General features: G+C 54.5%; 4 protein-coding genes across 5 annotated transcripts; 2 read left to right on the plus strand and 2 right to left on the minus strand.

Moving 5' to 3' along the window:
• Nucleotides 1-421: 421 nt before the first annotated feature.
• Nucleotides 422-6,196, minus strand: LOC128269862 (uncharacterized). The gene is made up of 2 exons (XM_053007267.1): nt 5,889-6,196; nt 422-2,561 (listed from the first exon to the last, which is right to left on the minus strand). Exons 1-2 carry the CDS (start codon nt 6,194-6,196, stop codon nt 422-424), a joined length of 2,448 nt encoding a protein of 815 aa, XP_052863227.1.
• A 7,235-nt stretch (nt 6,197-13,431) lies between these two features.
• Nucleotides 13,432-14,611, plus strand: LOC128273733 (epidermal retinol dehydrogenase 2-like). The gene is made up of 3 exons (XM_053011762.1): nt 13,432-13,641; nt 13,739-14,065; nt 14,138-14,611. Exons 1-3 carry the CDS (start codon nt 13,498-13,500, stop codon nt 14,579-14,581), a joined length of 915 nt encoding a protein of 304 aa, XP_052867722.1. The 5' UTR covers nt 13,432-13,497; the 3' UTR covers nt 14,582-14,611.
• A 190-nt stretch (nt 14,612-14,801) lies between these two features.
• Nucleotides 14,802-16,378, plus strand: LOC128269863 (ketohexokinase-like). The gene is made up of 2 exons (XM_053007268.1): nt 14,802-15,248; nt 15,321-16,378. The coding sequence occupies exons 1-2, from the start codon at nt 14,802-14,804 to the stop codon at nt 15,852-15,854; spliced, it is 981 nt and encodes a 326-aa protein (XP_052863228.1). The 3' UTR covers nt 15,855-16,378.
• Nucleotides 15,882-19,853, minus strand: LOC128275468 (acyl-CoA:lysophosphatidylglycerol acyltransferase 1-like). Of its 2 annotated transcripts, XM_053013977.1 has the most exons (7): nt 19,334-19,853; nt 19,041-19,249; nt 18,759-18,973; nt 18,536-18,672; nt 18,259-18,467; nt 17,996-18,177; nt 15,882-17,939 (listed from the first exon to the last, which is right to left on the minus strand). In XM_053013977.1, exons 1-7 carry the CDS (start codon nt 19,354-19,356, stop codon nt 17,685-17,687), a joined length of 1,230 nt encoding a protein of 409 aa, XP_052869937.1. In that variant the 5' UTR covers nt 19,357-19,853; the 3' UTR covers nt 15,882-17,684. The 2 variants fall into 2 exon arrangements, with proteins under 2 accessions (XP_052869937.1, XP_052869936.1); XM_053013976.1 differs by having other exon boundaries at nt 17,996-18,467.
• Between the last annotated feature and the right edge of the window lie 629 nt (nt 19,854-20,482).

The following is a 20,482-nucleotide window of genomic DNA, read 5'->3' on the forward strand; positions in this document are numbered from 1 at the left end:
CTCGCGGACGGAGGTGTGAACTATTTATTCCGTAGTACGTAATGAGCGATAGATACTCGTATATTAAAAGTCCGGTTCCGGTTCCGGCCCGAGGGGTCCCCTCGGCGTCCACGGTACCGGGCACACCCGTTGCCGTTCCAGTTTTGAAAGGACACCGGTCCGCTGTAAATAAATGCGCCTAAAAGTAATGCAGAGATCACCCGCGAGTCTCGTGAGCGGACCGTGGATTTCGGATGTCTCTTCCGGTGCAGCTTGAAACACACACACACACGCTAAATAAATATATCTCGATGCCCGCGTTCGTTTCGCAGGCGCTCACAAGATCAGAAGAGAGCTCTCCGGCGGCGGCGGCGGCGGCAGCAGGGAGAACTCTATCCCTAATCTCATAAGCGCGCTCGGGGCCGGGGCACGGGTCGCCCAACTACTGACGGCCCTCGAACCGATCCTGCACCCCGTTCAGGTACCGCTGGAAGTCCTGGGTGACGTGCTTCAGGAAGCTAATGCCCATCGCGACCTTCCGCTCGACCGTGTTGCGGATGAAGTCGCCCCATGTGTAACGGTGTCCCGGGGGCCCGTCGCCCACCACCATCATTTCTTCCGTCGTCGGTTCGCCCTCCCCGTGGGTCGTCTCGGGAACCACATCCTTCGCCGGTGTCGCGGCATCCTGCGCCCGGTCATCGTCGTCATCGACGTTGATTTCGTTGTCCAGATCCGATTCTGACTCTTCGGACGTCGATCGTTTCTTGCGCGGTCCGTGCTCCGGCATCGAGGCGGCGTTAATCATTTCCAGCATGGCGTCCGAGTATCCGCTGGGACCGGTGCCACCGACCACGTAGTGTGCGTGGTGCTCGGGGCTGTGCTCGGCCGAGTAAGCCTCCGGGTGGGGCATCATCTCGTGGTCCGCCGGTTCCATCAGCCGCTCGGGACTGGCTAGCTCGTGATCCGGAACCACCGCCGCCGCCGCTTCGGTCGTGGTCGTGGCCGGGGAGCTGTACACCGGGGCACTGGGGGGGCGTACGGCGGGCGTCGACATGTCGGCGCGGCTCGGCGGATAGTATGGTGTCGGTGGGGTGTAATGGAACTCCAGGCTGTTCTGGGATTTCGCCTGCGGCATCACCGGCGCCGGCACCACCGATCCGCCACCGCCCGACTGCCGATTGATGTTGGAGTACATCTCCGGCCCGGTGGCCCCCCCGTATGCCCGGTTGCGGTACGTAATGTGCGGATACTTGTTACCGGTGTACGGCTGCACGTGGTAGTATTGGTGACCGGTGCGGACCGGCTGGCTGGTGGCTATGCGGCGCCGCACGTTGCCCCCACCGTTGCGGTAGTACGAGCGGTCCGGCATGCCGGCGATCAGCTTCCCGAACACGTCCTCTTCGTTCTGCCCGTCCTGCGTCCCGGCGTACTCTTCGTAGTTCGAGTAATACAGATCGTCCTTCCGATCGTCCGAACGCCGGAGCGCCCCGAGCGGGCTGCCCAGGAAGTACGACGCTAGGCCAGCGGCCATCACCAGCCCCACCAACCCCACGCCGACCGTCGGCATCACCTCGCGCGACAGATAGTTGATGATCTGCGTCGACACCGGCTTGCTCTTGGTCGGTGGTTTCGCGACGCCATCCTTAATCTCGGGTTTGCGCGTTTTCTTCTGACCCGGCTTCTTCTTCGTCCCCGGTTTGGCGTTCGGTTTGCGCGTGGCGCCCTTCTTGGGCTTCGGCATCGCGGCGACCTTCGTCGGTGAACGGTCCTCGGGCAGATCGAACATGGCGTCTTTCGGCTCGAGGATCAGGAATGTGGACGACTCGATCGACTCGTCAGCGGAGGGTGCGTCCGTAACGGAGGCACTCAGCATCTTTTCGGTGGTGCTCGATGCCGCGGATGTTGTGGCCGGTGTGGTGGTGGTGCTGGTCGTCGTCGTCGTGCCCGGTGCCACCGGAAGTGGCTTCTTGGCCTTCTTCACAATGACCACCGGCTTCAGTGTGGTGGTGGCGGCGGCTACTTTCTGCTTCGGCAGCGGCTTGCCAGGCTTCTCCTTTTTCTCCTCGGCCGCCACGGTTGTCGTTTTCGCCGGGCGCGCGGTAGTGGTGGTCGGAAGTGGTCCCCGCCGGACCGTTGGTTGGTAGCGCTTTGTCGTACTTGGGGTCGTCGTCGACGACGTCACCGCGATGGACGCTTTGCGGGTGCTGCTGCTGCTGGGGCTGGTCGAATCGTCCTTCGCGTCCGTCGTGTCACTGCCCGACAGCAGCACCCACGTGGAGAGCCCCTCCCGTGGGGTGGTGGTCGTCCGCAGCGGTGCCCGTTCCGTGGCCCGGTGCAGCTCATTCTGGTACTCCTCGTCCGTCAGCGGTTCCGCTACGCCGACGTGCCCTGTGTAGCGATCAAAGAGGGTTAGCTGATCGTTGGCCTTCCCCTCGCCCTCCGCTGGCCGGGCTGGTTTGGGGGCCGGCCCACCGCTTCCTGGTGCGCCGCCGGTCAGCACCTTCGTGCTGGTCGACACCACGAAGCCCGACGTGCCGATCTTCGTCTTCAGCAGCTCGCCGCTCGGCCGCTTGAGCGCGAAGCTGCAACGAGAGGAAGATAGAGTATAGTTCTATAGCAACACGCGCACGCTACTTCACTGCCTGCCCGTGGCCCGGGATTTGGAGCGGATTCACACACCACCAACCAAGTCATGCAGGAACTTTGGGAACTCGTCTCAGGGGTGGGGACACGATTAGACAGTAAAACGCTTTGTACAACAACTTCTTGTTTAAAATGTGTGCTCCGGTCGAAACACTGGAACCGGAAACCCGGAGAAGAAATTCATTTTATTGGTATTTGTTAGTCACGTTCTTGGCTCTAGGTTTTCGTCATTATACAGCGCAAGCAATAATCTACAAACGATCGTTCCGTAACAGCAAGCAGAGCGCCCTAGTGGCGCCCATTTCACATGCACATACGCCTTAAGCCTACACAGAGAGAGAAAGAGAGAGAGATAGGGGGATAGTCTAGTAGACAGCTAGAGTTGGGTTCAGTGGCGGGTCCACGGACCGGAAAGATAGGAAGCGAAACAGCGCACAGCTACCGGAAATCCTGCGTCTAGTCATCTGAAATCCTTTATTTCAATATATGGTAATCCTTTCGCATGCCACTACCCCTGACGCACACTAATCCGCACTGACTAATCCTAAATCCACGACCCTAATACCTACAATTAACGGGGGGGAATCTGGAGCCAAAGTGCCGCTTCCTCAGATATTGTAAATACTGCACCGTTTGACATTTGGCCGGGTGAAAGCGAGCATCGCGCGCGTCAAACGGACACTTTCACATTGATCCGCGCGCACGTCATCGACCTCCTGCAGTGCTGGCTGCGTTCGTTACGCTAATTACGCTGCCCCGGGTGAAATTACGATTATCAGCGAGGCCCGCGGCGGGTCCTGCGCCATCACTGTTGTTGACGACTACTAATACTACTACCGCGTTCTCTACGTACTACGTACTACGACTACTCTACTATTGCACCTGGTGGTGGCGGCTAATAAATCAATTATGTTTCGATTGGTGTGGCGCCTCACTACAACAGTACACTAAACACATTACCATGCATACACATACACATACATACATACACGAACAGAGAGCAATCAATGGAAAAGCGTAATGGCGAGCGTAGTAGGCGTTGGACATTTGTTTTGCTTTTCACATTCAGCGGTCTTAAGGAAAGAGGCTCGAGAGTGAAAAGCGTAGTGAAGTGGCGATTTCTGGGGAGTGATTTCTTTTCTCGGCGACAAGGAATTAGTGGTTTACTCTCTATAGGAGGATCTCATGCTCATGCTACCAAGTGGTCTACCATCATGCATCATGCGTGTCATGCGTTTGGTTTGCAGGTTATTCACTAATACTAGGTTGGTTGGTGTTACACACTACTACTGCCGCCGGGTGCGGCACAGGTTGCGTTCCAGCGTTCCACCGTGACCGTGTCGATCCGCGCCGTAGCCGGAGGAGCGTTGCGAGCATTTCATTTCCCCCATTACCCGTCGGTCCGTCTGTCTGTCTGTCTGCTGTAGACTAATTGGCACAGTTCCCCACCGAAAGCGGTTCATCCCAGTTCCCATCATCATCGTAGCTTCTCCCCGACGGACCCATCGCTGGCCGGCCGGTAGTGGCGGTACGGATCGGGCAGCCCGGACGTGGCATTGCTGACCACACTTTCGACACGCATCCGACGCCGATCCCAGCTGCCCCAGCCGGCCAGCGCCGGGTTCCAGCCCTGCTCTACGTAACCGCCGCCAGTCCACGACGAGGACTCAGGCCGCCGGTACGGTCGCCGCACCACCGGTCTCCTTGTCCAGTGATACGAAACGGGCGGCTTCCGGTGCACCAGCACCGTCGTGGTGTAGTGCCGGACCGGAGTCGGATAGTAGAACCGGTACATGTACATACCGGCCGCCACTGTCCCAATCACCATCGCCACCACCGGCAGGCTGGTCAGTCCGAGGACGACTATGTTCATCGGTGTCATGGCGGACAGGGCCGCCAGCATCCCGACCAGGGCGTGCGACATATCGGGCAGGAGCGAACCGAGCCCTCCCGAGTCACCGTGCGATGGTTTGGGTTTGTGTTTGTTTGCGTTCTGCTGCAACTGCACCCCGTTGCCTATCAGGCCCCCCGGGTTACCTCCCAGCGAGCCGATACGGACCGGTGGCCGGACGATGTTGCTCACGATGTTGCTGATCGGAGTGTTGAGAAGGTTCGGAATCGGCGCACCGGGCACCAGCGGGACGGGAGGGATCGGCGGGATGATCGGGTTGACAGCTGCTAGTGGGGCGGCCAGTGCGAATCCCGGTGATGCCACCACCGCCGCCGTGTCGCTTGCCACGATCCCTGCCCCACCACCGCCACTGGCCGCTGGGGCGAGGGCCGCTGCCGCCAGGGGAGCGGCCGCTAACACCGTGGGGCCCAGCTTCGTGGCCCCTGACCCCTGCTTGGTCCCGCCCTCGTTGATCGCGATCTGAATATCGCTACAACCCTGCTTCCCCATGGAGATGTTGATTTCATTACAGCCCGGGACCGCATCGGTCACCGCTTCACCCTTCAAGTCTCCGGCGGCGTCATCATAAGGATTCGCCGCCACGTCATCATACGGATCCCAGCTACCGCCGGCAGCGGCGGGCCGCTGCCCGTACGGATCCACCTCACCCGAGTACACCGCGTCGGGACGATCGGGATCAGCGGCGCCGGCCGGTGAAGGCCGAGGCCCCCCCAGGCCGGCCGGTCGGATACTGATTTTGATTTGGTTCTTGCGTTTCGGTGGCTTCCGCTTGTCCGCGGAGGTAGCGATCAACGTGGGGCTCTGCGGTTGGTACACCCCAGCGCCCACCGGATAGCTGTTGGACAGCACTTCCGGCGAACCCGAACCTAACCCATACTCTGGGGGCGCACTCTGGTCAAACTCCTCCAACGCCGCCGGAGTGACCGGGCGCAGGGCAAAGGTCGAGTAAGCCGGACGCAACGAGTTGGTGGCCGCTGGTGTGCTGTACTCCACGTTAAACACGTCCGAAGGACGGTCGGACCACTTGGTGATGATCTTGTGGATCACCGGCCGGCGTTTCCCCCCATAGTCCCCACTCACCGGCACCGACCCCGACGACGGGTACCGAGTGTTCAGCGGGTACGCGTACGTCTTCTCCGGCGGATTGCCCCAGGCCGGCGCGAGCGGATGGTACTCCAGACCGCCCGCTCCGACCGAACGCAACGTGTTTTGCTCCTCCGACTCCGACGGCGGCGGCGGTGACTGCGGCGGTGGAACCGGCGGTGACTGGTCTTGTAGGTTGGCCAGATTTTTGAGCAGAAACTCCTTGATTAAGCTGTCACTAGATAGACCCTCAGCGTTAGTAGTTTGGTACCTGGGTTGATGCGTTGGCCGCTGATCGCTGGCGGGCGTGCTGTCGCTGGCGGAGGTGCTCGCGGGGCTCGTGGAGTCGGGGCTGGCCACGCTGGTGGTGGTGTCGGTGGCCACCCGTTCGGTGCTGCCGTTCCCTGTCTCGTCCGCTGGCTGCTGGTGGGATCCGCTGGCTTCGACGCTTTCCTCCACGATCTCGAGCGGGTTGCTGCGCCTCCGGAGATAGATCGGTTGTTCCGCGGGGTTGGGCCTCGCGACCACTGCCGGGCACACGAGCGCTAGGGCCAGTGCCCAGACCACGATTGTCCTCATATCTGCAAACGCACAAGTAACGTAACAACGCTTCGTTTTAGGGGGCAAGTCTCACACAGCGACCAACGTTATGTCACCCACTTCTGGGCGGATAACACCGTTAAGGACATTCACCCGACCCAGACCCGACGAGTTCACACTTCAAATAGACCCCGGCAGTGTTAATTATTTAGAGCACGATCATCCACACACACACGCACACGGAGAGGCATTCGGCGGGCCCTCCAACATTAATTACTTCATTCTGGGCCGTTAAAACGGTTCCCCTGGCAAATGGATTGATTGGCGGATGTTTATTTTCTACCTCTCTCTCTCTCTCTGTTTCGGTGGCAACAAAGGCAAATCGTCGAAATGATCACAAGAGAACATAGCGGCCAGCGAAGTGGCCAGCCCCCGATCCAGCGAATCCCTAAACAGAACAGGACCGCTTCATCATCACCGGTGCTCGGTGCGGGGTACAGCCGTAAACAGGGCGCGCACCGCTCCCAGGCGCACCGTTAAAATATTAGGAGGAAGGTAAAACGATCTGACCTAAATCGCGGGCCAAGCTAATGGGCCGAGGGGCGGGCTGCGTGTCCAGCGGCCGAGCGAAAGGTAAACAAAACGCGTACGAAACCGTTTACCGCGTGGAGAGTGCGAGGCCCCCCGCCGTGGGCCATGTTTGTAAAACCCGCCGCGCACTCCCGGCCGTACTGTGTACTACTTTTTGCTTGCTCGCTCGTCTCAAGAACCACTTCCATCTCCGGAGCCCATAGAACGCCCTAAATGGGCGTGCGTCAGGTTCGTAACGTTGCGTAACGCATCCCATCGTAACGCTTCAACAGAGCGCCGCCTGCCTGATCGAGGGAAACTGCATTTTTGTGTCCAACATGTCTCTCTTGTTCTCTCTATCTCCCATTCTCTCTCTCGCTCTGTTTTGCTCCCCTTTTAGCCATCTCTGTCAAGCAGATGACGTACCACCTTGAACTTGAGCTTTTGGTCACCACCATAACCGATGGAGCCGCCGGCCTTAAACCCGTCTGTTGCACAACGACGCGCCTCCCTTGGCATTGCCTCCCTTGAACAGGATCATTTCCACCGTTTGTTCCCGTTTCACACGCAACGCAGAGTGGAATGAAAAATTGGAAACGACAGATGATCGGCCAGCGTCCGCCACGGGTCCGCACGATGATGCGGACCCCGCCACCATCATCATCATCGGTTTCATTTTCAAGTTCATGAACTCACGGCCCACGGCCGTGCGCTCTCGCCCGAGTCCCGTTATGATATTATGCTTCGATGTTTTTCTATTTAATTTTATGCTCTAGCCGGCCGGCTGGGCCTGTGGTAGCGGCCGGGTGGCGCATATGTTCCCACCGGTTAGATTGCGTATCGGTTCTACATCTCACACACACGGCTGATCAAATCGTGCAACTCATTTTTGGGGCTATTGATGAACAAATATGGCCGAGATTGGCAGTTACGGGACCCTCCATCGGATTGCCATCATAACATCCAACGGGAAGCACCAGTTTGTGTGTCTGTGTGTGTGCCAAGTCCAATCTAAAAAGCCTCCCCAAGTACCGAGTTTAATGAAGATTTAATTTTGGCCAAAAAGGGAGAAGAAAATCCATTCGACCAAAATGTCATGTCATTTGGGCGGAAGCCTTTCACTTGTTCGCCTTTGATGAGGCCCCAAATAACTTGAAAGCAAATGGTGGTGCTTCCGGTGCTGGGAGACAGCGGTGAACCGCAGCGCCCGACACCATCAACGCCCGACGAGGAAGCCAAAACGGGACCGGAGAACGAATTGGGTGCATCTCCAACATCTTGCGCCAATGAGTGCGATCCACCCAAAAGCTGGGTGGCTACGGTGAGCAGCGGTGGAGTTGACATCGTTTCCAGGCCTACGTTGGCGCGAAACAATGGTGCGTTCTGCGCGTCGACGATTCGTTCCGGTGCACCCTTCTCCGATTCGCGGGCTTCCGCGGGACCCACGGGACCCAGAAAAGTGTCAGCGCCGTCGGATTCAGGTTAATCAGTGTGATACACTTCGTCTATCTGATGCGCGCGCAGCCCGCTGGGGGGGCCTTATACAATCGCGGCCACAAACCCAAGATGCGTGAGAACATTTCCACCATCGGCTGGCGGGGGCTGGCGTTACACTTTCTCCGACTACTCCGGTAGCACCAACAACAGTGGTTTCGTTCGTTTGAGGCAAACGAATGCGCACAGCCAGTAGCCACGGCTGCGCCATTACATCGGTGGCTGTGGGACAATTGAGAATAGCGCTGAGCTGAGTTTCTGGGTCAGCACGGGTTGGTGTATGCTAAACGCCACGCCGTCTCACCAGTTCTACAGGTGTGGCTCGAGATTCGATAAAAGGATCCGATTGGTTCCAATCCAGTTCGGGGGCGAGTGAAACTTTCCGGGCCCTTTTTAATGGACCCCGCGGCATTCATAATCCGCGTGGTGCGAGTACCAATCGGGAACGCAAGCCAATCATCCGGCATTCGAACCGGAGCCCCAAACAGTCCACCGATCGAGGCGATCGATCGAGCAGCCGAGGTTCGTCGCCGTTCGGGGCGTTGAAATTCTTTCACGTGCCGTGCCGCGCTGCGCGGGTGTCTGACGTCACTACTTTCACCTCGACCATCGGAACGCGTCGCGTCGTTCGATTAGCATACTATCGTGTGGCAGCAAAAAAGGGGATTCTTTTTGACGCTGACGCTACTCGTAAGTCACTGAGTCGCCATATTGACACCAGACAAAGCCGAAGACGAAATCTGAAGTCACCATAATCTTGCCGTCGCCGTCTCGGGCACGTTTTTGCAATCGATCACCCTTCTCCCGCTTGGACGGGGACACACAACGCCGGACGTCGTCATCGGCGAGTTCTTATGTCCACCCGGCCGGGTGGACCATTAGGAAGTGTGTCGATTGGATGTTCATTTTTTTCATCGGTGTTGGTCGCACCGCGAAGCGGATTTAACGACGTATTATCCAAAAACAGAATGAAAGTCTTGTTTGGGCCAGCCCCCCCAAATTTGGGGACCCCGCGTTTCCTTTTACGCACTCGCACGGCCGGAGGAGGTGGGTCGCGCGGGCAGTCAAACGAAGTTCTTCATTCGGTTCGCCCAGCCAAGGCAGGCGATTCTCGGGAATCGCCCCAGCCCGCCCCGCGACGTCCTCATTTCCGTGCCAAGTCACGGCGAAAAGTTCATTCACACCGTCGCGCCGGGCCCGGCCGGGGACGACTTTTGGCCTACTTCGGTACCTACTTCGGGACCATCGAAGTAATTGGTCGTGGTTGGTCGCCTCAAGAGATGGTTCTTTTAGCAACAAAAGAAAACAAATCAACCTCTTCCATCGTGGCGCTCGGGCGCAGCTTCCGCACGCCCTCCAGAGCTGGGCGTCTGATCGGTGCCCGCCCCGATGACCAACGCCGGACAGCCGACCAGGCAACGAGCCATCAAGATTCCAGTTCTTGCAGCCGCCCCCGGAACGAGTCGTGTGGGGGGGAGGGAAGAAACTTTCTTCTCGTAAATTTCTTCTTCGCCCTCCGCACAAACTCCGCTCCACAGGCCGGCCAGGCCAGGCCAGGCAGCCACTTCGCCCCACAAATCCAGGTCCATTTGAATGTGTGATGTTGCAGGCCGATTCTAGGCTCGATTCTTACCGTTATGTTGGTGTCGCCAGTGTCGACGAAGAAGCAGACAGGGAGCGCGATCTCCGGGATCCGGATCGTCGTGATTCGTTTGTCCGCTCGGTTCGCTCCACTCAAACTCTGCCACAAGTTCGTTAGCCTGTTCGTGGCCGATTTGGAACTCGATTACTGATCTTGGGCTCCACTCGAAGTCGAACCGAACCGTGTACTCCGACAGTAACTTAAAGTTTTCAACTTCACAGACCCTATTGGCTCGGGACTAATGTTTATGTTACAAACTGCTCTGTGGGTTTTTGGGCAACCACTGTTCTCTTGGGGACACTAGCACTGCCGGTGGCGATCTCTTCGGTGGTCCTGCATTGCCCGAACGTGGCAATCTAGGCCAGAAGCGCTTACGGTTCTTTCACGGGCCCATCACCCAATTCAACGCACGACAGAAGATCTTCCTTACAACGAGCACTGATTCGGATGATGCCTAACTTCGATGCTGCGATATTGTCCTATCACGGAGGTCTTCTTTTTTGTGGTTTGTGGGTTCCCTTTCCACCAAGTTCCAGTCCGGGTGCGTCCGCACTGGTTGAATATCGGCTGAAGACTGGAGCCGGGACCTCGGTGCCGTAGCAGATAAAGAGCCGACTTACACAATTCCGTGCGCTCGGTCTCTCGGGCCCCCCGTGCTCGAGTGGCTTCTCCCGCGGAGTGATACATACTTACCTTATGCTCCACGAGAAGTGCTCTCCTCTGCTCGGGTCTGCCACTCGTTCGCCGCACGATTCTTAGGCACGAACCGGAGAAAGCAGCAAACGGGTTGGACCCGGGATCTAGTGATCATCATCGGGCGAGAGAATTTTCCGTATGTCGAGAGAAGAATGAATATGTAAAGTAGTACGATTGCTCATTGTGTAATTGCTGTAAACTAATTTAAATTATTAAACCCCAATTACAAAGCGCCCCTAGCTGCTGCACAAAACGCAGGAACTTGATAAAATCTGCAGCAAAAACATGGCAATATGATTAAGCAAGTGTTTGGCGTTTTTTGTTCCCCCCATTGGGTGGATTCATACTCCAGCGAGCAACATGATCATTACACCTGCGTCCTCCTATGTACAAGGAACCGCAGCTTCGAGCAGAAGTCTCATCTTTTTTTACCCCATTTTGTGTGTACGGTGCATTTTTCTTCGCCCCGCACACACATGGCCAGCACTGGGAGCCGTAATTAGTCAGCTTCTTTCCGATCCAAACTCGCTCGCCAGCAGCATACAATCCTCGGTTCTTAAGAATCGACGTACCGAGCCAGGGAAAAAGAGGAAAAAACGCTCCTTTTTTCCGAGCCTCGACTTCAACGACCATGAAATGAATGTTTGTTCGCACCACCGGCCGTGGCCAGGGGCCCGGAAAAAGGGTTTTCTTTCGCCCAGACCACAATGGAGCCACAATTCTGGGTGAAAGAACGGAAAACGCCTCCATCATCTCGTTTGATGTTGTGGTCACAACTATGTTACTGAACCTCAACCTGACTGGTCAGCCTTGCCGGCAGCAAAAAACCGGTGAGACTTTCGTTTGGGAGTTCAAAAGGTGAGCCTACGCAGCGGAGCACCGATCCGAGAGGCCGATTTGGCGCCGGCGAGATCGTCGCGTTCGAAAGTCGATAGATAATTGCCCACACAAACGTTATTATGTTGTTAGTGGTAATATTTGCATGATTTCTCCGGGCGCGGTACGCGGGCGCCGGCCGCAGCATCGAGCATAGCGAACACTAGGCACCGCGCATCGCTCCGATCTTCGCTGCGCAGCGACCGGCCCGGCCAAATTGGTCACGGCGGCTTATCGATTTGTACACTTTCAAATGTTATGGCGCGCTCGGAGATCTATGACCTGATGATCGTGAAAGATGTGTTCGTGATAATGAAACGGCCCAAAATTTTCCCATTCGAGCGCACGCTGATGCTCAGTATAATAATGCTTTTCTGCCACCAGCACGCCGGCTCGATCTATGTCTCGAGCTCACCTCCTTTCTCCCTGACCACTAGCTAGCTAGAGGCCAGCCACCGCCACCGTCAGGGCTGATGATGAGAAGCACTATTTTCCACCGGACCTGCGCGGCTGTCAATCTTGATACCCTCTTCTGGGCGCCCCACGGAAATTAGCCCACACGAATCACACGAGTCGGGAAATTTCCGGCCCGTCCGAGGGTTCGGACAGCCCCTCTCCCCACCGTCCCCATCGAAAAGTATGGCCAAACCATCCCCCGACGCAACGGTGAGGTCCGATTCTCAAGCATTCTTCTCGGCCGCAGAAGAAAAACACACCAAATCTCGCCTTTCTTCCCGCTACATCGCATGCCGGGGGCACATTTCCCGCGCGAAACTAGACGAGGAAAGGCGGAGGGCGGACTGGCGGCGGAGGAACGCGGAGTGCCCTGTTAGCATTATGAATAAATACATCATCACCGCCATTATGTGCTCTGCGGCTGGCGACGGTATGCGCGGTGTGGCTGCCGGCCGGATGGCCGGAGTCGTTGAATCGAAACGCACCCGCCGAAGCGTGTAAAGCGCAAGCAAATAAACGGTATCATTAACACGCTAAACTATTGCTAACCGTACAGCACCCTTCTAGTCCAATCCATTGCCGGTGTTGAACATGTCGGCAGTGATACAGAACATTGGTATTCGATTAGCACCATTTAATTCTGGCCGGAATACGAGGGGCGTTTAATAAACTCCTGATGAGGCCGTGGCTAAACACAGGCAGAAGAAGTATTTGGCAGACTCATTTAACGATTAGGCTGATTGATAAATTTTGAAACCAATTTGTAAGCCATATTTGAAATTGAGCCACGAAATATCTGGTGGTGATAAATGTCTTGAGCTGGCAAAAGAAGTAAACAAAATATAGCCAACACTTCAGTGTCCTATCACGGGCCACAGTCATTTACCACACAACGATCCACTATGGTCTTGGAATTATTAAAATATGAAACTTGTTTGTGACTTTTAGCCTCGGTTTTTTGCCGAACATTTCCGACTTTTTAATGTGAAATAGTTCAACATGAAACATTTCAAACCTTTTCTGCAGTGCTGCCAGATAGGTTACGCGAGTTTGACACCGGTTTGTTGTTATCGTTATCGTTCGATGACAAATGTTCGATTTCTAATATACGAAAAATGTGCTTATCGATCGGACTTTGGATTGTGAGATAATTCAATTAATTCGACTGCTTTTCATTCCATTTCCACAGGGTAAATGTCCACATACTGTCTGTTATTGTTGTTTTGTCAAACGCGTCCGCGTCTTAACTATCGAAAGTTCGCGTTCTAATCTAATTTACACTCATTCGTCCAACGGTCGAAGGCTAACGTGTGCGAACATTTTAGTTTATCTCGTATCAAAATATTGTTTGATTGCCGCAAAAGATGCGCAATCGGTACATGGGAAGGTTGCATGTAAGTAAACGGTAGTTACTTTGCCCACCGAGTGTCCTTGCCGCGTACCGTGTATCGCCAGTCTGTAGCAACAAGTTCGTATCAGCTTGAGAAACAAATGACCGCCGTAATACGGTGCTTAACAATCTGTTTCGTTGTAGTCAACGGAAGAGCCGCCACCTGCACTTCGCCGGCTGCCCGAGTGGCTTGAATGCCACCGTAAACCGGTCGCGATGATACTACGACTGTACGCCACGCTGATCTTCTGCTGGGATGTGTTTGTCATTCTGGTACAGTTTTTACTCACCCTACTAAAGTCGCTGTTTCGTCTGGTGCGGCCACCGAAACCTAAGAGTCTCGCTGGTGAAGTAGCCGCCGTAAGTGCTTTCCGCAACGATTCTTTTTCCTTGCAACCTTCCTAAAACATTCGTAAACCTTCCAACTTCCTTCCGATCGATTCCTTTGGTATTGCAGGTCGTTGGCAGTGGCCGGGGAGTTGGTTATGATCTCGCGCTGCAGCTGGCGGCACAAGGCGTAAAGGTGGCCTGCATTGACATTAAGACTGCGGACAACGATCTGTTGGTCAAACGGATTCAATCATCCGGTGGCGTGGCGCACGCATACGAGTGCGATGTTACGAACAAGGCGGCCGTTGGCCGTGTAGTGACCGCAATCGAGAACAATTTTGGCACCGTTAGCATGCTGTTTCACTGCTGCAATGTTCCCAGTGCACGAAGCCTGGTCACGGAACCGCCCCCCATCGAGTTTACGCTGAACGTGGGCGTTGTGTCCCATTTCTTGGTGAGTAGCACTGATCCAACGAGACAACGGATACACAATACTTTTACTTTCTTTTCGTTGCTTTTACACCAGCTCTTGGAAGCAATTTTGCCAAAAATGAAGAAAGCATCCCACGGACACGTCGTCTTCCTAACGTCGGTTGCCGGCGTCAGTGGATTGAAGCACCAGATGCCGCTGGCTGTTTCGCAGTTTGCGGTGCAAGGTCTTTACGAGTCGACGCTCGAGGAGCTGCGTATTGAAAAGTGCCAGCAGACGATCCACACCACGTTGGTGCACATCTATCCGTTCATCATCACCGATCACTGCCTGAACGACATCCGATTGCGTATATCTTCCGCCTTCGGGCGTATCAAATCGGACGAGGCAGCCCGACGCATTATCATGGGCGTGCGGCGGAATGAGCTCGAGCTTAGCATTCCGGGCTATCTGCTGTTCCTTAGCCACCTGCTGCGACTGTTGCCTCGCCGCGCAACCCTTCTACTGCGCGAGTTAATCGACACTGGGTTGGATATGTAAGGGGAAGGCGCCTAACAGAGCCTCAAATTAGCCTGAACTGAGAGTGTACTGAACTAGAGAACGAAGGGAACTGATTAAAAGACTAACATATAAAATTTTGTAGAAAGAGTATTCTCTATCAGCGTTTCGAAATATATCAATAAACGTTTGTTTTTTTCAATGTCGTGCGCCAATAATGTCTATCAACGCCTCCGTTTTGTATCGGCAGCATTGTTTCTCCATGGCCACGTCGCACAGTTCGATAACCTCGGAACGGGGGAGAAAGATTCTTTGTGTCGGCCTGTGCAACATCGACATCATACAAACGTGCGACACGTACCCGGAAGAAGATTCAGATCAACGGTGCCACAGCAGCCGCTGGCAACGGGGAGGAAACGCCTCGAACAACTGTACCGTCCTCGCCAACCTGGGGGCGCCCTGTGAGCTTCTCGCTTCCTTCAGTGACTCGCCGACATTCCAGTTTGCTCGCGATGACCTCGCACGGAGGAAGATCGATTTCGGCCACTGCGCGTCCCACCCCGATGCAGAGGTTCCACTTTCCACGGTGTGGCTAAGTCTAGCGACCGGAACACGGACGATCGTGCACAGCAATCCCAACTTACCGGAGCTGACGGTGGAAGACTTCGCACGGTGCGAATTGTCGGACTATCGATGGATTCATTTTGAGGTACATTTCACATCGTTTGCTTGATTTGCTCGAATCGTAACAGCTCGATACTTGCTTGTTACCCTTCAACAGGGCAGACGGAATACAGCCGCGATCGTACGAATGATCGAAAGGATCGATCACTGGAACAAGGCCATCGTCGACGGGCACACGTCGAAAATAACGATTTCCGTTGAGCTAGAGAAGCCGCGTGCATCGAACCTCGATCTGCTCGTGGCGGGTATCGACTATGTTTTTGTTGGGAAGGATTTTGGTCGCTTTCTGCACTACGATAGTGCCCGTGCGGTGGTACTAGGCATCAAACGATCGCATCCTGGCCACTACGCAGTCATCTGTCCTTGGGGTTCCAGTGATACGGTCGCCGTCGATGCGGAAGGCCGTTGGTACAGTCAATGCACCTACCCACCGGCAGTGATACGGGACAGTCTCGGAGCTGGTGACACTTTTGTAGCCGGATGCATATTTAAACTGTCCCACGGCACCGAGGCCACGCTGGCAGATGCACTAGAGTTTGGCTCTCGCTTAGCCGGCGCCAAGTTGGTACATTTCGGATTTGATGGACCGGACGGAGGGGACCCACGGTGCGCAGAGTCGTCGACGCGATAAATATGTTGTTAGCTGTTCGGGATGTTTTAATGGTTGACCATTTCTTCCATTTTATTGCTGCTGTCGTAGTCTATTCGAAAAGAAATCGAAAACCTTCACAACTCTCTCTCCGTCCGAAGTCGTGACGGGACAACGGGGGACTATCCACGCGGTTCTCCTTAAAGCACACGCGGTGCAGACACAAAACATAGCAACCGCGGAAATACGTATCGCGGCTGGCTACGATCGGTTTGTGTGTTGCGCTGTTGAATAATGAGCAAACGTTGGGCGTATTAAGTAAACGGCACGACCGTGTGTGGTCAAATCAAGGTCCAAAACGGGTTTCCCTCTGACGGTGTTGTTTTTTTGTTATCTTTTTCTTAAACGAAACTTGTTATACACTAAATAACCCACAAATAATGCTACAGTGTTTGTTGTTATAATCCCTACAATCGATCCACACACACACACACACTTGTTTCACACATGCACACACGTGCGAAATATATTGTTTGCTGCCAATAAGGATGCTCCGTGCTGGTGGTGGTTACATTCCGTGGGGTGCACGGATGGTAAAGACCCCTCGAGCGGGCGCTTTTTCCCCACACACTGAAAGGTTTGGTTTGCGTTTCTTTGTTTCCTACTCCCATGGACACAAACGTGTCCCTAGTATATATATACAGTCCGATCCGCCCTCCGGGGCAACGCCACAAATGGACACTCCACAGCTGAGACTGCCCGTGCCCACCAGCAGAGCAAGCGAAAAGGGTAGAAACTGTAGCATCCGTAACGTTAAAGCGTGTAAACCACCTGTTTTCATCGGTTCAACAATCACTGTCGGTTTTAGTCGGCGGAATTCCTTCCACCGGGCAGACGCTCTCCCTCTTTCTCTCTCACTGTCTCCGCTTACTAAGGTACAAAACACTCCTTAGTCCGTGGTGTGAATCCGTTGTCAGTTCTTCCGGTATTTCAGTGCGGTGGCGGTAAGAAAAACTGCAATATGCTCAGCAAAACTAAGCCACTATCTTCGTCGGGAGCAACACTATAGCCTTAAATCCTAGCTTCCTTACTGATTCGAACTTCCGTGACGCTACTGGTGACTGAAACACTGCCTACGCGCTGCCTTATTCACAGCTCTACGTTTAACCGACGACGGGCTTTTACACAGCAATACACACGATTGGGGGGGTCGATTTGTTTTTATGTTTTTTTCTTACCTTTTTCCTAACTTACTGTCTACTAAAGTAGTTGCAGTTCCGTTTCCCCGTGTCTTTTTTGTGCCTTTAATAATCGTCATTCCATTTACTCCTTGTGTGCGTTTCAAACACAATTTAACGGTCACGTGCTCACGTGGGCACCAAGCTCTAGGGCGACGGACAGATGCCGCGGTTGCAGAAAGTAGCAAAGTAGAACGTATATTCATAATCTGCCGTACGGGCTTTCAGCTCGTTCACGAACGCGGGACACTTTGGTAACAAGGGGATGAAAAATGGCATGCCCCCATTTACGCACGCGCCGATGACCGATCGGCTGCAAAGATGCTTTGCCTTAAAACCCGGGGTGCTCCACTAACTCCACTCCACACGACTTAACCTTACAGAGTAACGGGTAACGGGTAATCAGCTGGGAACGCAGGGGAGTTGACTAATAGATTAGCAATTAACGCTGACCACCAACCTTGGTTGGTTTCTTTTTTGTGTCTTTTTCACTTGTAATTTGGTTTTGTTATTTTCATTAGAAACAAGCCGCGCACACGGGCGAGAACCGGTGTGCCCAGCATTCGACAGAACTGCGCGAGATTAGAGAGAACGGAAAGAACGAAGCAGCAGCAGCGGTTCTAGGCGCCGGTATTTAGCTTAGCAAATAGACGTACATAGTGTTGGTGTAGTTGACCAGCATCAACATCAGCTGCACGTGAACGTAGGTCGATGTGATGAAAAACAGATGGATAAGCAGAAACCGAAGCAAATCCTGATGGACCACTGTCGGCGGAATGGTGCAGGTCGCTGGCCACGCCGCGGTGCGGTAGAATTCTTCCAGCAGCTTTTCCTTCTCGTAAAACCGATTGTACAGCCACTGGGTGAGGTGTTCGCTTTCGTGAGGAACCTACAACGAGGGTGTGCGTGTGCGAATCAGTTTATCAGGAAGTCGAAGCCACTTACCTCGGAACTATGGTAAAGTTTGTAGAATAAAAACGTCTGACATGAGTCACGCATCCCGTGCACAATGTTTGGTAAATCTAGCGGTACGCCTTGCGGGTACGCAATCGTAATGTCCAGTATGTACTCCAAGCACCCACCGGACTGCCCGTTCAGCATGGCGTACGAAGCTTCCTTACAATTATCTAAGGAAAGCGGGACAGTGGCAACAGTGGTAGAGTCAGAAGCGGTTCTTTCTCCAGTTGCAGCCACTCGCCCCTCATTACCACAGTCATCATCGTCGTCCTGATCTATCGCTTCGCTAGGGATGATAGTGCTGTTGCTCTCCGATTGTTTCGCTGCATCCTGAGCCGCACCGGAAGCGGTGCCACCGGTGATGTCCGACGCACCCAGCATATCCATGATCGCTTTCATAGCACCGACGCGTGGCAATGTGACGTTGTTTAATACTGGTAGATTGTTTTTCTCTGCAAATCTGCAGCCCGAAAAAAGGCACATCCCGTTGAACAGACGGTTCTGGCGACGTTCGCCCGCTTAGCTTACCTTTGGCTGACTTCCTTCCGTTTCCGAAGAAAACCGCCTTCGGGAAACAGGACCATCCACTTCCGTTTCCGCGGTATGTAGCACTTTTGTATATGTGATTTCAGCTGCTGCAGTGACTTATCGCGATTATTTTTGCCCTACGGTGCGTGGAAGAGGTACAACGTCACGGGGCGTTGATTAAGGCCCACAGATAGTGCCGACCACGGCGGGGTTAGCGGCTTACCGAAGCGATGAAGAAATCCTGATGGACGAGACTGACGGCACCAAAGTTGGTGTATTTGAACAGCCGGTCCATGATCCACATGATGTTCGGTAGAATACCCTTCTTTGCGTTAAAGGCCGCCATTAGGAGCGGCACGTCCGAGGTGCTCTGGTGGTTGGCCAGCACCAACGTGCGCCGATCGAACGCCATCGTAATGTCGTCGCCCATTTCGACAACTACAAGTTGGGGGACAAAAAGGGATGTATTACTTCCGCGGTACGCGCAAATGCACCGAGAAAGTACCTTCGTAGCCGGCAGACCACGACCACATGGACACGTTCGCCAGCAGCCAGTGGAACAGGATGCCCTCGATGCGGTAGTAGTAGCATCGGTGTATCTTTTTGAGCGGCAACAGCAAAAACATCCACACCAAGTACGTCGGTACGCAGTAGATGTTGTTCACCACCACCAGAATGGTCCGGATGGCGGCCCGGGGATACTTGATAACCTTGCTGCGAGAGAGAAAAAAAAAGAAAAGACCCGTACACATTAGGTCCGAGTGCTCCGCTATCGGATTAGCAATCGTCTCTGCTTACTGTAAGCTGCTAGAGAACGGCATTTTGTCACCCGGCGATTAAACGGCCGGCAGAGCTATGAACAGAATGACCAACTCACTACTAGCGCCGCGGCCGGAATGTACAAGCAATCGGAACGCGTGTGTGAGGGGTCTTATCACTAGAAGCTTAATTCTACTCGTGCCACTACGGTTAACCACGGCGCCCCACTGGAGGAGGCTCTCTTTCCCTCGTGGTTAATCTTCTTCACTTTGAGCGGTGCGACAGCGTGTGTGCGAACCGGGATGATTTACTGTCGCATTTTGTTCTACTTTGCGCCGTGCAGCCAAATCGTCCCATCCGAAGGGGTTGCGCTGAGGCTGAGGCAAAGTGAAGGGAAGGCCGCAGATGGAGTAGCGTCTGCTTAAAAGGCGGCGCCGCGAATGACGATGCTTGGCGAGGGTCGGACCAGCCGGCGGATGGCGGATGCTGGGAGCTTTCTGCGCCGCTTGCCGCTACTACGGTTGTGTTGATGTTTCAGCTTCTTAGCACATGGACGACGGTTGGGTTGAAGAGTTGCCGAAGCGCTGCAGCAATAGGCATTCTTCAGCGGATACATTGATTTGTTCCAATATCCTCCCTGTAACCCGGGGACGAGAATGATGAAGGAAAACAGAAACGAAACGGTTACTTATTTTACCCGCCAATCCAGCTCCGGGCGTTGTTTCGGCAGTCTTATTAATACAATGGCCGCCCGGAAACGGGGGTAAAAATAGGACAATTATATTAAATTTCGTTCCCTATGGCAACACACGAGGCACCTGTTGGGCAACCCACGCAACCCGTCGGCCAAGTGACGCGTTCGATTAGGCCACGCCGTACGATAAGAAACAGGAACCGATTGCGATTCGTGGTGGCGGGAGCATCGGAAGACATCAGTTGTTGGCGGTCCAAAAGTCCGCAACGATAAGAATCGTGTCGCGCGATCCGCGGCATCCATACGTACCAGCTATCAAAACATACGGCATTGTGTACAAACAAACACGCATACCACCATCTCGCGGGGGCCACATCGGTTTGCAGGCGGTCAGAAGGAGTGTGCACAAAAATCATCACTGCCGCTGATAAGCGCGGCCCAGTGATATCACCGAACGGGGGGCGCACGCGAACCGTCGCAAATTCGTGGAACCG

This window comes from Anopheles cruzii, chromosome 3 (genome assembly GCF_943734635.1).
Source record: "Anopheles cruzii chromosome 3, idAnoCruzAS_RS32_06, whole genome shotgun sequence".
Classification (NCBI taxonomy): domain Eukaryota; kingdom Metazoa; phylum Arthropoda; class Insecta; order Diptera; family Culicidae; genus Anopheles; species Anopheles cruzii.

Coding starts and splice junctions, on each gene's coding strand:
- LOC128269862 (XM_053007267.1), bottom strand. CDS start 6,196: ATGAGGACAATCGTGGTCTGGGCACTGGCCCTAGCGCTCGTGTGCCCG. Junction 2,562..5,888: donor CGGCCAACGCATCAACCCAG/GTACCAAACTAC, acceptor CTCTCGTTGCAG/CTTCGCGCTCAAGCGGCCGA.
- LOC128273733 (XM_053011762.1), top strand. CDS start 13,498: ATGATACTACGACTGTACGCCACGCTGATCTTCTGCTGGGATGTGTTT. Junction 13,642..13,738: donor TCGCTGGTGAAGTAGCCGCC/GTAAGTGCTTTC, acceptor TTGGTATTGCAG/GTCGTTGGCAGTGGCCGGGG. Junction 14,066..14,137: donor GCGTTGTGTCCCATTTCTTG/GTGAGTAGCACT, acceptor CTTTTACACCAG/CTCTTGGAAGCAATTTTGCC.
- LOC128269863 (XM_053007268.1), top strand. CDS start 14,802: ATGGCCACGTCGCACAGTTCGATAACCTCGGAACGGGGGAGAAAGATT. Junction 15,249..15,320: donor ATCGATGGATTCATTTTGAG/GTACATTTCACA, acceptor ACCCTTCAACAG/GGCAGACGGAATACAGCCGC.
- LOC128275468 (XM_053013976.1), bottom strand. CDS start 19,356: ATGCCGTTCTCTAGCAGCTTACA. Junction 19,250..19,333: donor CCGTTCTCTAGCAGCTTACA/GTAAGCAGAGAC, acceptor TCTCTCTCGCAG/CAAGGTTATCAAGTATCCCC. Junction 18,974..19,040: donor GTGGTCTGCCGGCTACGAAG/GTACTTTCTCGG, acceptor CCCAACTTGTAG/TTGTCGAAATGGGCGACGAC.